General features: G+C 59.6%; 2 protein-coding genes across 3 annotated transcripts; both read left to right on the forward strand.

Moving 5' to 3' along the window:
* The first annotated feature begins 541 nt into the window (after nucleotides 1–541).
* Nucleotides 542–7,465, forward strand: CDC42EP2 (CDC42 effector protein 2). 2 transcript variants are annotated; one of them, XM_066209249.1, is made up of 2 exons: nucleotides 542–2,205; nucleotides 5,712–7,465. In XM_066209249.1, exon 2 carries the CDS (start codon nucleotides 6,040–6,042, stop codon nucleotides 6,610–6,612), a length of 573 nt encoding a protein of 190 aa, XP_066065346.1. In that variant the 5' UTR covers nucleotides 542–2,205; nucleotides 5,712–6,039; the 3' UTR covers nucleotides 6,613–7,465. The 2 variants fall into 2 exon arrangements, with proteins under 2 accessions (XP_066065346.1, XP_066065344.1); XM_066209247.1 differs by having other exon boundaries at nucleotides 543–2,205; nucleotides 6,013–7,465.
* A 2,216-nt stretch (nucleotides 7,466–9,681) lies between these two features.
* Nucleotides 9,682–14,836, forward strand: LOC136305927 (zinc finger protein ubi-d4-like; the record flags this gene model as incomplete). Its single annotated transcript, XM_066209251.1, has 4 exons — nucleotides 9,682–10,479; nucleotides 12,300–12,487; nucleotides 13,071–13,160; nucleotides 14,688–14,836. Coding segments are annotated over exons 1-4 (459 nt in total), but the record flags the coding sequence as incomplete, so codon positions are not given.
* Nucleotides 14,837–15,798: the final 962 nt, after the last annotated feature.

Raw genomic sequence — 15,798 nt, forward strand, 5'->3', positions numbered from 1 at the left:
TTCCCCCCCCGACTCCGGCGTGCGGTGGGATTTTCCCCCGAATCTCCTTTTTCTCCCCAATTACCGGCACGGAGCAGCCGGGCGGTGCTGAGGTCACCTCCGGCTGTCGCATCCCGCTTCCTCCTCCGCTCTTTGCCCAATTCCAGCACTTCTCGCCCCAAACAACGCACGGCTTTTCCAAGACCCACAAAATCCTTTTCTCCCGATTTTTTTTTTTTTTCCCTTCCCATTCCCAGTTTTATTTTTTTATTTTCCCACCTGCAGGGGAGGGGAGCAGAGCCCCGTTTTTCTCCCGGTTTTCCCTTCGGATTCTCCTCTGCCAACCCCAGTTTCCCCCTTGGAAAAAACAAACCAAACCAGACCAAAGCCCGATTTTGGTTAGGAAAGCAGCGGGATGAGCCGGAGCCGTTTCCTGGGGGGAGTTTTGTCTCTCCCCCAGGGAAAGGCGATTCCAGGGCAGGGGAAGGAGCTCGCTCGGAACCCCGGGATGCCGCGGGGAGGCGGGCTGAGCTTTTCCGGCGCTGTCACATCCCGGATTTAAAGGGAAAGGCAGCGATCCCTTCCGTCCATCCAGGGGGAGAAAGGAGCGGATCCTCCGCCCGCAGCCCCCCCGGGCCCGCTCCTCCCGCCTCCGCCGCCTCGGTTAATTAAACCGGCGCTAATTGGAGCCCGCGGCTCCGCCCGGCGCAGCGGCGGGGCCTCGGAACGGCCCCGGAGCCCCGGAACAGCCTCTGGAATAGCTCCTGGAGCCCTGGAACAGCCTCTGGAATAGCTCCTGGAGCCCTGGAACAGCCTCGGGATCCCTGGAATAGCCTCGGGATCCCTGGAACAGCCTCGGGATCCCTGGAACAGCCTCTGGAATAGCTCCTGGAGCCCCGGAACAGCCTCGGGATCCCCGGAACAGCCTCGGGATCCCTGGAACAGCCTCTGGAGCCCCGGAACAGCCTCTGGAATAGCTCCTGGAGCCCTGGAACAGCCTCGGGATCCCTGGAATAGCTCCTGGAGCCCTGGAACAGCCTCGGGATCCCCGGAACAGCCTCGGGATCCCTGGAACAGCCTCGGGATCCCTGGAACAGCCTCTGGAATAGCTCCTGGAGCCCCGGAACAGCCTCGGGATCCCCGGAACAGCCTCGGGATCCCTGGAACAGCCTCTGGAGCCCCGGAACAGCCTCTGGAATAGCTCCTGGAGCCCTGGAACAGCCTCTGGAATAGCTCCTGGAGCCCTGGAACAGCCTCGGGATCCCCGGAACAGCCTCGGGATCCCTGGAACAGCCTCGGGGTCCCTGGAACAGCCTCTGGAACCCTGGAACAGCCTCTGGAACCCTGGAACAGCCTCTGGAGCCCTGGAACAGCCTCTGGAATAGCTCCTGGAGCCCTGGAACAGCCTCGGGATCCCTGGAACAGCCTCGGGATCCCTGGAACAGCCTCTGGAATAGCTCCTGGAGCCCCGGAACAGCCTCTGGAGCCCTGGAACAGCCTCGGGATCCCTGGAACAGCCTCTGGAGCCCTGGAACAGCCTCGGGATCCCTGGAATAGCTCCTGGAGCCCTGGAACAGCCTCGGGATCCCTGGAATAGCCCCTGGAGCCCTGGAATAGCTCCTGGAACAGCTCCTGGATCCCTGGAACAGCCCCTGGAACAGCTCCTGGATCCCTGGAATGGCCCCTGGATCCCTGGAATAGCCCCTGGATCCCTGGAATAGCCCCTGGATCCCTGGAATAGCCCCTGGATCCCTGGAATAGCCTCTGGAGCAGCCCCTGGATCGCGGGATCAGCCGCGGGCCAGCCCCGGATCCCGGCCCGGCGCTTTCCGGACGGTTTGGTTTTTTTTTTTCCTGTGAACAGGAGAATCCCTGGACTCCCCATCCCTGGATTTCCTCCTCCCTGGATTTCCTCCTCCCTGGATTTCCTCCTCCCTGGGTTTCCGCACCCCCGTGCCGAGGACTCCGGCCCCGTCCCCGCCCCGCTCCCGGCGCGGCTCCTGCGCCACTTCCCGGGAATCCCGGCCCGGGATTGTTTTCCCGGGATCCTGGGGCCGTTTCCCCGGAATTCTTCGGCACCGGCAGGGGCCGGGGTGTGGCCGAGGCCGAGCCTTCCCTGCCCTGCGCCTCCTCATCCTCCGGGAGCAGCTTCTTTTCCCTCTGGATTTGCCATGGAATTGTCAGCGCCCCGCCGGCCCCGGCCCGGATCCTCCGCGGGATTCCCCAGGTGGGATGGCTCCGGGGCAATTCTTTCCCTGGTTTTTTTACCCATTTGAAGCAATTCCAGCTTTTCCCGTGCCCAGGACGGGGTGGGATCCCAGGGGCAGCTCCTGGCGCCGCTCCCAAAAAAATCCCAATTCCCTAAAAAAAACCCTGCAACTTTCATCCCAAAAAGTTCTTCTTCCTCTTTCCCACTCCTGGGAGCATTTCCATGATTTTTTTTTGGGGGGGGAGGAAAAATCCATCCTCTGGGGGAAATCTGGAGGCGAGGATCGAAATCGTTTTTTGGGGGGAAATGTGGATGGGATTGCTCCGAAATTCCTGAAAAGTGGCTCCCCCCTCAAACAAAATCCCAAATTTCCGTGTGGCAGAGCCCAAAATGCTGGAAATGAGCAGGAAATTCGGAAATTTTATTAAAAAATGGTGGGAAATGTAAAAAATCGTGAGGCCCTGCAGCTCAAGGGGCTGAAAAGGGGCAGAAAGTTTCACACTGGGATAAAAATTTCCAGAAGCCGGCGGAAAAGGGACGAAAGATCCCAAATTTTTCCTGGATTTCCAAAAGCAGGTGGAAAATGAAAAAAAAAAAACAAACCAACCCGGATGGGCTGGAGCCCAAAGTGCTGAAGGAACGAAATTTTCCTGTGATTTGCCAAAAAGAGCCCAAATCCCTCCCGAATCCCGCGCCCAGATCTCCAGCAAAGGATGGAAAAGGGACGGGATTTCCTCTCCTGAGGCTGGAACTGATGGAAACCGGGAGAAATTCCTCAAATCTTCCTCCCTGGGAGGGGAATTCGCTGATTCAGGCGATTCCGAGGGGTCGGAGTCCTGGGAGCTTCTCCCGGAGCTCCTCCCACTCGGATCCTGGGGAAAACATCCCTTTTCCCCCTTTTTTTTCCCTCGTTTTTCTCATTCCGGACTCTTCCCTCTGAGGTCTCCTGGGATTTCAGGGCTGGAAATTCCCAGGGCCGAGTTCTTTATGATTTGTTGGAGCTTCCCTCGCGCTTTTTTCCTCCTTTCCCAGCCCGTTTTCCACCTGTCCCGCATCTCCCCGCAGGGGACGGGGAGGGCCCTGGGTTTGCCTGGGAAAAACCAAAACCAAACCCCCAAATATTCCATGAAAAGGGGATTTTGTGGGGTGTGGGGGACGGAATGTCCCCCGTTCCCAGGGATTTGGGCTCTCCCCAGCACAAAGGGCAGCAGCTCCGGGAACGTTCCCGGCCTTTCCCGGCGCTTTGTCCCGGCCCAGCCGAGCGAGGGGAGGGATTGGGGTCAGGGAAAAGGGAGTTTGGGGTGGGAAAAGGGATTTCCAGGAGGGGAACCATGCCAGGGCACGGACAGCTCCGGGATGTTCATCCCTGTCATCGTCATCCCCAGCCTCACCGGGGAACTCGCAGTTCGGAGGCTTTTTTCCCTACAAACCCATCTCGTTCCCTACAAACCCATCTCGTTCCCTACAAACCCATCTCATTCCCTACAAACCCATCTCGTTCCCTACAAATCCACTTCTTTCCCCCACAAACCCATTCCCCCCATTCCATTCTTTTCCCTACAACCCCTTTTTCCCCCCTAGAAATCCCGTTTTCCCCCTAGAAACCCATTTCTCCCCCCTAAAATTCCTCTTTTCTTCCCCTCTGACCCCAGTTTTTCCCCTACAATTCCCCTTTTCCAGCGGCCCCAGAGTTTGATCCTGATTCCAGAGTTAGATCCTGTCCCTGTCCTGTCCCTGTCCCTGTCCTGTCCCTGTCCCCTGTCGCTGTCGCCGTCGCCGTCGCCGTCGCTGTCGCCGTGCCAGCCCGGTGCCGCCCCCTCCCCTCCCGTCCCGTCCCGTCCCGCGGTAATCCCGGGATTAGCGCCGCTGGATTCTGCACCGTCAGGATTCTCCTGCCCCGAGCGGCCGGACGGGCCCGGCGCCGATCCCCGACATCGCCCCGGGATCCTCCTTCCCTCCCGGGATCCTCCTTCCCTCCCGGGATCCTCCTTCCCTTCCCCGGGATCCTCCTTCCCTCCCGGGATCCTCCTTCCCTTCCCCGGGATCCTCCTTCCCTCCCGGGATCCTCCTTCCCTCCCGGGATCCTCCTTCCCTCCCGGGATCCTCCTTCCCTTCCCGGGATCCTCCTTCCCTCCCCCGGGATCCTCCTTCCCTCCCGGGATCCTCCTTCCCTCCCGGGATCCTCCTTCCCTTCCCCGGGATCCTCCTTCCCTCCCGGGATCCTCCTTCCCTTCCCCGGGATCCTCCTTCCCTCCCGGGATCCTCCTTCCCTCCCGGGATCCTCCTTCCCTCCCGGGATCCTCCTTCCCTTCCCGGGATCCTCCTTCCCTCCCCCGGGATCCTCCTTCCCTTCCCGGGATCCTCCTTCCCTCCCCCGGGATCCTCCTTCCCTTCCCGGGATCCTCCTTCCCTCCCCCGGGATCCTCCTTCCCTTCCCTTCCCCGGGATCCTCCTTCCCTTCCCCGGGATCCTCCTTCCCTCCCCGGGATCCTCCTTCCCTTCCCCGGGATCCTCCTTCCCTCCCCGGGATCCTCCTTCCCTTCCCCGGGATCCTCCTTCCCTCCCCGGGATCCTCCTTCCCTCCCGGGATCCTCCTTCCCTTCCCCGGGATCCTCCTTCCCTCCCGGGATCCTCCTTCCCTTCCCTCCCCGGGATCCTCCTTCCCTTCCCGGGATCCTCCTTCCCTCCCCGGGATCCTTTCCCTTCCCCGGGATCCTTTTCCCTCCCCGGGATCCTTTTCCCTTCCCCGGGATCCTTTTCCCTTCCCCGGGATCCCTCCCCTCCCCTCGAGGCCTTGGGAGCGGCGCCGGTGCGGGTCGGTAACGGGCTCTGGGGGGGAAAACTGGGAGAGAATTCCACGAAAACGGGGGATAACGGGAGAGAATTCCATGAAAACGGGGGATAACGGGAGAGAATTCCATGAAAACGGGGGATAACGGGGGAGTGTTTCCTAAGAACAGGGGATACGGGAGCGTTCCTGAAAAACAGGGAGATGTAATTACAAGGGCAGATTCCCAAACAATGGGAGATAATGAGGGAATATTCCCTAAAAGTGGGGGATAAAGAGGGATCACTCGCCCATGCCAGGGAACTGGGAGGGAATGTTCCCCCGGCGCAGGCTCAGCGGAGCTTTGGGAGCTGTGGAAGGGGAAATGGGATTTTCCATCCCCCGGGGCGGCGGCCGTGGTGTGTTTTTAGGGATGAATCCTCCCCCGCTGCCCAGGGATTTTTCTGGGTGGATTCCAGCCGGGAGAGGCCCCTCGGGGTGTCCCAGCCCGGGACAAACCCGTCCCCGAATCCCTCCCGTCCTTGCCGGCGGCACCGGCGCATCCAAGTTTCCAAAACCAGGGGATGGATGGAATTTTTTTTCCCCCTGGACATTCGTGATGAGGGTGAAAACCTCCAGAGCTTCCCAGGGGCTGATTTGACAGGGAACATTCGGGCGGCCCCAAACGCGTCCCATCCCTTCCCCCCCCCAGGCGCTTCCCGAGGATTCCCATCCTTTGCCTCATTCCTCCCCACAGCTGAAAATCCCGGCCCAGATCTGACGTCCCAACTCAAAGAGCTCACAAGCCAAACAGAGGAAACCCCAACTTCCTCCGCCGTCCCGGCCCCAAATCTCCGGTTTTCATTCCAGCTGGGCCGGGTGGGGCCGAGGGGAGAAAAATCCCTCTGGGGTTCAAATCTGCCCCAACGGCCGGCTCCGCCGAGCTCGGGCCCCGCGGCGCGGCGCCCTCCCGGCCCGGCCTGCCTTACCTGCCGCGGGGAGGACGCGCCGAGCCGGGCCAAGCTGAGCCCTCCTCTCTCTCTCCGCGCCCATCGCAGGCTGTCCTGAGGCCGCCGCCGGCCACCATGGCCACCAAGGTGCCCATCTACCTGAAGCGAGGCGGCCGTAAGGGCAAGAAGGAGAAGCTGCGGGACATCCTGTCGTCGGACATGATCAGCCCTCCGCTGGGCGATTTCCGCCACACCATCCACATCGGCAGCGGCGGCCGCGGCGACACCTTCGGGGACATCTCCTTCCTGCAGGGCAAGTTCCACCTGCTGCCCCGCGGCGACGCCGGCCGGGCCTCGGCGGCGCCGCCGCCCTTCGAGTTCTCCCGCGCGGCCACGGTGTCGGGCGGCGAGGCGGCCGCGGCGCCGTCGCCGTTGCTCAAGAACGCCATTTCCCTGCCGGCCCTGGGGGGCGGCCAGGCGCTGACCCTGCCGGCGGCGCCGCCCAAACCGCCGCGCCTGCACCTGGATGAGCCGCCGGCGGCGTCCCCGACGCGTCGGCGGGCCGCCAACGGCGAGGCCGAGCCGGCGTTGGCGTCGCACGCCGGCTCGCTGCTGTCCCTGCACGTGGACCTGGGGCCCTCCATCCTGGAGGACGTGCTGCAGGTCATGGAGCGGCACCAGGCCGAGCGCGCCCACGTCCCGACCTGAGGGGACGGCGAGGGACGGCGCGGCGAGGGCGAGGATGAGGATGGTTGCGGGCGGTTTGGGGGATTCCTCCAGCAGCTCCCCGTGAGGGTTCACGGTCACCCGGCCCGGAGCGTCCGGTGGGACGCCGCGGGATGAAGCCCCCAGGATTCTGAGCCGGAGGATTTGGGGGCCGCGGCGGGGATCGTTCCCCACCAGGATCGTCCCGGCGGCGCCGCCGCGACTCGCGCTCCGTCAAAACGGGGAAACCTCGGCCGGGAAAGCTCCGTGGCCCCGCGGGGGAGCTCGGACATCCCAACGGGGCGGCTCCGTTAGGAACTCCAGCCGTGGAGGGGCCCAAACAAAGCCCTCCGGGGCCCAGCTGGAAGGACGGCACCGGGGCCGGGGCTGCAAATGGCCAAGGAGACGCCGCCAAAACCACAGCCGGATCCATCACCGGACCGCGATGGGATGGGATGGGATGGAGGGAATGCCGGGGGAATTCCGGCCGGACTTTCGGGAAGGTGATGGACAAAAAGCCCCCACTGGAAAGGCTGCTGGACTCGGCGACGGGGCGGGATCTCCCTCCCCCGGCACCAGTTCCGATCCTTCCAGCGATTTCCGGGAGGTTGAGGCCAGAAGCGAGGCCGGGATCCCCCCGGGGCGGCCCCTCCTGGCCCCGCTGCCCCCTAACGAGTCTAATTTAGCTTATCTGACTAATGAGTCATTAGATTCTCGAGCCCTCGGCCCCCCTCTTCCTTCCCCTCCCCCTCGGCGTCTGCGAACCCGACCGGCTTTGGGTGAAAACACCCGGAATTCGGGGCTAAACCCATCTTCATCTGTAAAATAATGAAGGAAGTGATGTTAATCAGCTTGATCAGCCCCGGGTTTAATTTCTACTCGGTCCAGCCCTCCCCTGCTCTCAACTCTCTCCCCACCCCACGCTCTGTCCCATTCTTTATTTATTTTGGGATTATTTTTCCCCCTCCCCAAACCGATTCCAGCCGGGGACGGCTCATTTGGGGCGGGTTTCAGGGTGGTCGGGGGACGTTCCAGCATGGGCAGGGCCGGGACAACGTGGATGCACTTTTGGGTTTTTTATCCCCCCCTGGATTTCATCCCAGCTTTCCTGAGGTTTCACCCTGACCAGTGGTTTACGCGTGGAGCCGTTTGTTCGGGCCGCGCCTCGGCCCAGGGATTGCGAAACTCTGCCGGAGCTCTTTCGAAACAGGCAAAATCAGCCCCAAATCCCCTTTTCCCCCAGGTCTGTCCCTTTTCCCCCAATTTTGTCCCTTTCCTCCCCCAATTTTGTCCCTTTTCTCCCCCAGTTTTGTCCCTTTTCTCCCCCAGTTTTGTCCCTTTTTCCCCCAATTTTGTCCCTTTCCTCCCCCAATTTTGTCCCTTTTCTCCCCCAGTTTTGTCCCTTTTCTCCCCCAATTTTGTCCCTTTTTCCCCCAATTTTGTCCCTTTTCTCCCCCAGGTTTGTCCCTTTTCTCCCCCAGTTTTGTCCCTTTTCTCCCCCAATTTTGTCCCTTTTCTCCCCCAATTTTGTCCCTTTCCTCCCCCAGTTTTGTCCCTTTTCTCCCCCAGTTTTTTTTTCCCCTTCCACAGCCCCGGACTGGATTCTGGGATGTTCCAGCTTTAATTTGGGACCTCATTTCTGTCCTCCCCCAACTCATCCCCCTCTGCTCCAGTCCTGGAAAAGCTCCTTTAATTTGCCAGGTTTTGGGGTGGGGTTTTTTTTTAACCATGAAAAGGTGATTTTTCCTTTTCTCACCCCTCTCCTCCTCTCCTCTTCCCTCCCTCCCTCCCCTCTCAGACCACATTTGCTCTAAACCCTTGAAATTATCCCCAAAATTACCGTGCTTCCCGCTGAAATCATCCCCACTGTCACTTTATCCCTGAAATGGTTTTTTTTTTCCCCCCAATCTCATCAGCAAAAAAAAAAAAAACAACCCCAAACCAAGTTCCTCAATTAACCTTTAATCATTAATAAATCATTTGGGATCCCTTTCCGCTCCTCCCCTAATTAATCCCTCCCCGAATTAACGAGTTATGCGAAAACTGCCAACCCGATTTTCCTCCCAGTTCCAAGAATTCGAGTCACCGTGACTCAGCGCCCGCTCCCCTCCTTCCCTCCCTTTCTGGGGAGTTTATTCCGGGATCGATCGAGGCTGGAATCATTAATTAACCCCTCCCAAGTTCCTCGTTATCCCGGGATTTCCGGGCAGGGGATTAACGGCGCCCACGCCCCCGCTCGGGCTGTGACCAGCCGGCCTGGGATTACCACCAGGAGGAGGAGGAGGAGGAGGGAAGGAGGAAGGTTTGACCAGGGGGGTGACCTTGAGGGGGGGGAAAAAAGGCAAATTCCCAGCAAAAAGGGAAAAAAACCCAAAAACCAAAACCGCCAGAGGCGGGATGTGGAAGTCAGGAGGAGAAAAGTGAAGTGACCTGGAAGCGAGGAACTCACCTGGAAGCCGAGGTCAAACCACGCTCGCCGTGGGTGATCTGTTTGAGCGTACTCGGTTAATTCAGGTTTGGGGAAAAGAGCTCCAAAAACGGGGAATTCTTTTTGGGGCAGGAGTTTTTAGAGGGATGAAGAGCCTTGAGGGGTGGCTGGGTTTGGTTGAGACCGCAAAGAGACACGGGGAATCGGAGATTTCAGGTCTGCGGGATCCATCCCCGCTTCCCCCCGACGCCATCCTCTCCTGGCCCTCGTTTATCCCTCACTTCCCTCCCAGCCCTCACGCCTTTCCCTTTTATCCCCCCAAACCTCCTCCGCCCCTTCCCCATTTCCCTCCGCCCCTTCCCCATTTCCCTCAGCCCCTTCCCCATTTCTTTCCCTCTCCGTTCTCCCTCTCCTCGCCCCTCTCCATGGAAGGGCTGAGGGTGAACACGACCTTTGGGCTCATCAGATCCAACCAGCACCACCGGGTCACCACTGAACCGTGTCCCCGCGGGCCACGTCCCGGCTTTTTTTCAGGATAATTCCAGGACAGCAGCTCCAGCACATCCCCGAGCAGCCCGTGCCAGGGCGGCACGACGCTTTCCACGAGGGAACTTTCCTCGATAAACCTCCCCGGCTGCAACTCGAGGCTGTTTCCTCTCGTTTTATCCGTCGGGACAAGGGATCCCAGCCCCAGCCTCTTTCCAGGGAATTCTGTGGAGCAGTGGGGTCTCTCGAGGCTTCTTTTTCCGGGATAGAACCCCTCATCTCTGCCATCGCTTTCCCCCTCACTTTCCGTCCATTTCCCCCTCACTTTCCATTTCCCCCTCAATTTCCATTTCCCCCTCACTTTCCGCCCATTTCCCCCTCACTTTCCGTCCCTTTCCCCCTCGCTCTCCCGCCTTCTTCTCTCCCATTTTTTCCTCCGTTCTCCCCCATCCTGTCACTCATTCTCCCTTCATTTCCCCCCTCACTCTGCCCCCTCCATTTCCCCCCTCCGTCTCCCTCCTCTCTCCCCCCTTTACTCTCCCCCAGATCCCCCCTCTTCCTCCCTCCCTCCTTCCTCCCCATCCCCTCCCTTTCTCCCCTCACCTTCCTCCGCCATTTTCCCCCTCAGATCCTTTTCCCGCCCTTTTTCCCCCCTCAGCGCTTGGCGGCCCCGCTCCCCCTTTTCCCGCCTTTTCCCGGCGCGCACAGCGCCGCGCAGCGGCCGGGAGGACTCCGCGCTGCCCCTTTCGCTCCCTCTCCCTCGGCCTCTCCTTTCCGCCGCCCTTCCCTCTCCCTCCTCCTCCCTCCATCCCTCTCCTTCCTCCTCCTCCTCCCTCCATCCCTCTCCTTCCTCCTCCTCCTCCTCCCTGCGCGCGCCCCTCCCTCCGCGCACGCGCCCCGCGGCGCCCCGGCGGCGGAGCCAAGATGGCGGCGGTGGTTCAGAATGTGGTCAAGCTGTGAGTGCGGGTGTCCCCCCCCCCCCCCGGAGCCCGGCCCCCCCCGCGGGGCGGGAGTGGTGCGGCCCGGCCGGCGGCGGGAAGCGGCGCCCCCCCCCCCCCGCGCCGGGCGGGACCAAGCGGGTGGGGGGGGAGGGGGGGGCGCGCACACGCGCGCATTGTTCGGGGTCAACTTTGCTGGGGGGGGCGAGGAGACCCTGAAATCCTCCCCACAGAGCCGGGAGGACCGCGGGGGTCTTGGGGCGGCGAGCGCCGCGGCTGCGGGGCTCCGGCCCTGGGAAGGTCCCGGAGGGGGCAGAGGGAGGGCTGGTCCTGGGAAGGCGGAGAATTCCCGGTGTGGCGTCCCCGGCCCTCCGTGGGTCCCTGCGCGCCCGGGCGCGAGCGTCCTGGGGAGGCCAAGGACGGGGCAGGCGGCCCGACACGGCCGGGGGGGGCTCTGCAGCCCCGGACGGCCCCGGTATCCCGGGATAGCCCCCGGTATCCCGGGATAGCCCCCGTATCCCGGGATAGCCCCCGTATCCCGGGATAGCCCCCGTATCCCGGGATAGCCCCCGTATCCCGGGATAGCCCCCGGTATCCCGGGATAGCCCCCGTATCCCAGGATAGCCCCCGGTATCCCAGGATAGCCCCCGTATCCCGGATATCCCCAGTATCCCAGGATAGCCCCCGTATCCCAGGATAGCCCCCGGTATCCCGGGATAGCCCCCGTATCCCAGGATAGCCCCCGGTATCCCAGGATAGCCCCCGTATCCCGGATATCCCCAGTATCCCCAGACATCCCCCAGTATCCCAGGATATCCCCGGTATCCCAGGATATCCCCAAAATCCCCGGACATCCCCTGTTCTTCCCTGTCCGTTCCCGCTCTGCTTCCCGGTGCATCCCAGCGAAAGTCCTGAAGAGGCCGAGCTGGGGGAGCCTTCCCCGGGGTTCCCTCTAAATCCTCGGGTTTCCTTCCAAATCCTCGTATATCCCTGTGCATTCCTACGTGTTCCTGTGTTCCCTTCTACATTCCTGTCTATCCCTGTGTTTCCCTGTCTATCCCTATGTTTTTTCCCTGTGTTTCCCTGTATTTCCCTGTGTTCCCCTGTGTTTCCCTGCGTTTCCCTGTTTTTCCCTGTGTTTCCCTGCATTTCCCTGCGTTTCCCTGCGTTTCCCTGTTTTTCCCTGTGTTTCCCTGCGTTTCCCTGCGTTTCCCTGTTTTTCCCTGCGTTTCCCTGTTTTTCCCTGCGTTTCCCTGTGTTTCCCTGCGTTTCCCTGCGTTTCCCTGTGTTTTCCTGACTTTCTGCGGTCGTGTCCCGGAGGGTTTCCGGGTTGATCCCGATATTCACCAGGATTTTATCCCTGAGGCTCTCCAGTTGTATCCCTGACACTCCACTGGTGTCCCTGACTTCCCTGAGGCACGGTTCCTCATTCCCACATTCCCAGTGCTGGGCCGCGATCCCTGTTGGGCCCCCATTCCCTGTGCCAATCCTGCCATTCCCTGTGCCATTCCCTGTGCCAATCCTGCCATTCCCTGTGCCAATCCTGCCATTCCCTGTGCCATTCCCTGTGCCAGTCCCTGTGCCATTCCCACATTCCCAGTGCCAATCCTGCCATTCCCTGTGCCATTCCTGGTGCCCATCCTGCCATTCCCCATGCCATTCCCCGTGCCATTCCCCGTGCCATTCCCCGTGCCATTCCCCGTGCCAATCCTGCCATTCCCTGTGCCATTCCCCGTGCCGTTCCCCGCGCCATTCCCCGTGCCATTCCCCGTGCCAATCCTGCCATTCCCGGCCCCATTCCCGGCGTTTTTCCCGGCCGTGACCCGTGCCGTCCGCAGGCTGGGCGAGCAGTACTACCGGGACGCCATGGAGCAGTGCCACAGCTACAACGCGCGGCTGTGCGCCGAGCGCAGCGTCCGCCTGCCCTTCCTCGACTCCCAGACCGGCGTGGCCCAGAGCAACTGCTACATCTGGATGGAGAAACGGCACCGCGGGCCCGGTACGGCCGGGAAAACGCCGGGAAAACGCCGGGAAAACGCCGGGAAAGGACAGGAGAGCGGGGGGGAAACGGGGGGAAACAATGAGGAAAAGATGGGAGACCGCGAGGAAAAAACGGGAGAACGGGAGGAAATTATGGGAAACAATGAGGAAATTATGGGAAACAATGAGGAAATTATGGGAAACAGTGGGGAAAAGATGGGAGGAGAACAGGGAAATAACGACGGGAAACAACGCGGAAGTTATGGGAGAATGATGGGAAACGACGGGGAAACGATGAGGAAAAGATGGGAGGGGAATAATGGGGAAATAACAGGGAACAAAGGAGGAGAAGACCAGGGAAACGCCGCGGGAACGACGGGAAAACACCGGGGGAAACGCCGGGGATAAAAACGGGGGAACGCCGGGAGAACGCCGGGGAAATAAACGTCAGGAAAAAAATAAACGTCAGGAAAAAACGAACGACGGGGGAAGGCGGGGAGGCGACGGGGCCCGGGGTGGCCTGGGCTGCTCCGGAGAGCTCGGGAATGTTCTGTCAGCGCCGGCGATTTTCCAGGCCGGATTTCGGGGCCACTTCCCGGCGTTTCTTCCGCAGGTCTGGCCGCCGGCAGCTCTACTCGTACCCCGGCGGCGCTGGCGCAAGAAACGCCGCGCCCACCCCCCCGAGGACCCGCGGCTCTCCTTCCCCTCCATCAAACCCGGTAATTCCCGCCCGCCTTTCTCCTGGCTTTTCCCCCGCTTGCTCCGGGTTTTGCCCCATCTTTCCCCCTTTTTCTCCTTTTTTTTTCCCCATTTTTTTCCCGTTTTTCCCCCCATTTTCCCCTATGTTTTCCCATTTTTTCCTATTTTTTCGCCCTTTTTCCCCCATCTTCTCCCATTTTTTCCCATTTTCCTCCCATTTTTCCCCATTTTCCCCATCTTCTCCCATTTTTTCCCCATGTTCCCCTGGTTTTTCCTCTTTTTTCGCCCTTTTTCCCCATCTTTTCCCCCATTTTCTCCCCATTTTTTCCCATTTTCCCTCATTTTTTACTATTTTTCCCCATTTTCCCCCCATTTTCCCCCTGTTTTTTCCCTGTTTTTTCCCCCGGTTTTTTCCCATTTTTCCTGTTTTTTCCCTGTTTTTTCCCCCGTTTTTCCCCCCATTTTTCCCCCGTTTTTCCCCCCTTTTTCCCCCCTTTTTCCCCCATTTTTTCCCCGTTTTTCCCCCGTTTTTCCCCCCGTTTTCCCCCCGTTTTTTCCCTGTTTTTTCCCGTTTTCCCCCGTTTTTCCCCCGTTTTTCCCCCTTTTTTTCCCCCATTTTTTCCCTGTTTTTCCCCGTTTTTCCCCCGTTTTCCCCCCGTTTTTTCCCTGTTTTTTCCCCCGTTTTTCCCCCCGTTTTTCCCCCATTTTTCCCCCTTTTTCCCCATTTTTTCCCCGTTTTTTCCCCCGTTTTTCCCCCATTTTTCCCCTTTTCCCCATTTTTTCCCCGTTTTTTCCCCCAATTTTTCCCCCATTTTTTCCCCGTTTTTCCCCGTTTTTCCCCGTTTTTCCCCGTTTTCCCCCCTTTTTCCCCCGTTTTTCCCCCGTTTTTCCCCCGTTTTCCCCCCATTTTTTCCCTGTTTTTTTCCCCCGTTTTTCCCCCGTTTTTTCCCCCATTTTTCCCCTTTTTTCCCCGTTTTTCCCCCATTTTTTCCCCGTTTTTCCCCGTTTTTGCCCTGTTTTCCCCCCGTTTTTTTCCCTGTTTTTTCCCTGTTTTTCCCCCATTTTTTCCCCGTTTTTCCCCCATTTTTCCCCCCTTTTTCCCCATTTTTTCCCCGTTTTTCCCCCGTTTTTCCCCCATTTTTCCCCGTTTTTCCCCATTTTTTCCCCGTTTTTCCCTCCCATTTTTCCCCCATTTTTTTCCCCGTTTTTCCCCGTTTTTCCCCGTTTTTCCCCCTTTTTCCCCCGTTTTTCCCCCGTTTTTCCCCCGTTTTCCCCCCATTTTTTCCCCGTTTTTTCCCCCGTTTTTCCCCCCGTTTTTTCCCCCATTTTTCCCCTTTTTTCCCCCGTTTTTCCCCCATTTTTCCCCGTTTTTCCCCGTTTTTCCCCGTTTTTGCCCTGTTTTTCCCCCCGTTTTTTCCCTGTTTTTTCCCTGTTTTTCCCCCCATTTTTTTCCCCGTTTTTCCCCTGTTTCCCCCCCGTTTTTTCCCGTTTTCCCCCGTTTTCCCCCCGTTTCTCCCGGTTTTTTCCCACCTTGGTGCCCTTCCCAGACGCGGAGCAGACGCTGAAGAAGGAGGGGCTGCTGGCCCAGGACGGGAGCAGCCTGGAGGCGCTGCTCCGGACGGATCCTCTGGAGAAGCGTCCGCTGCCCGACCCGCGCGTGGACGACGACAGCCTGGGCGAGTTCCCGGTCACCAACAGCCCGCGCGCGGAAGGTGCAGCCGGGGAATTCCGGGGTGGGAGACGGGAATTCCGGGCTGGGAGACGGGAATTCTGCACCAGGAACTGGGAATTCCACACTGGGAACCAGGAATTCTGGGATGGCAACTGGGAATTCTGCACCAGGAACTGGGAATTCCAACCAGGAACTGGGAATTCTGGGATAGGAAATAGGAAGTCCCAACCGGGAAATTGGGAATTCCGGGACGGAACCAGGAATTCCAGGATGGGAACCGGGAATTTTGGGGCACAAAACTCGGACTTTTCCCACTCCGGACGTGGGGTTTAGGGTTTGGGATGGTGGGGAGAGGGAACGGGAGAATTCCGGCCCCTGGGGAGGTTCTGGAGCCAAAATTCGGGGATTTTTTTTGGCCTGGGGAGAAATTTGGGAAAAGGGAGTTTCTGGACTGAAAAAAAGGGTTTGGTCCCAAATTTTTGGGAAGAGGGAGATCCTCATCCCAGAAGTCCGTGGGGGGGGAATTCCGGCCCAGAAGTTCAGCGAAGGGGAATTTCCTGCTCCTGAAGTTCAAGGAAAGGGAAGTTTGGGGGTCGTTCTCCCAGAATTCCAGGGCTTTTCCCGCAGCGTGGCTTGTAGCGGGGAAATCTCTTCCCGGCCTCGATTCCTTCTCCTTTTCCTGCATCCCTCCTCCTCCCGGCCTTTTCCCGCCGAATCCGGCCCTTCCTTGGCTTCTTGGGGGATGAAACATCCCAGATTCCCTGTTCGTCCCCAGAAACCTCCATGGGACATCCCAAATTCCTGATCCATCCATGAGAACCTCCATGGAACATCCCAAATTCCTTATCCATCCATGAAAACCTCCATGGAACATCCCAAATTCCTTATCCATCCATGAGAACCTCCATGGAACATCCCAAATTCCTTATCCATCCAGGAAACCTCCATGGAACATCCCAGATTCCTTATCCATCCATGAGAACCTC

This window comes from Chamaea fasciata, unplaced genomic scaffold, assembly GCF_029207755.1.
Source record: "Chamaea fasciata isolate MVZ Bird 193981 ecotype frontalis unplaced genomic scaffold, bChaFas1.0.hap1 SCAF_794, whole genome shotgun sequence".
Classification (NCBI taxonomy): domain Eukaryota; kingdom Metazoa; phylum Chordata; class Aves; order Passeriformes; family Sylviidae; genus Chamaea; species Chamaea fasciata.

Bases quoted from the DNA above. Each gene is read 5' to 3' on its own strand.
- CDC42EP2 (XM_066209249.1), top strand. From the start codon at position 6,040: ATGGCCACCAAGGTGCCCATCTACCTGAAGCGAGGCGGCCGTAAGGGC.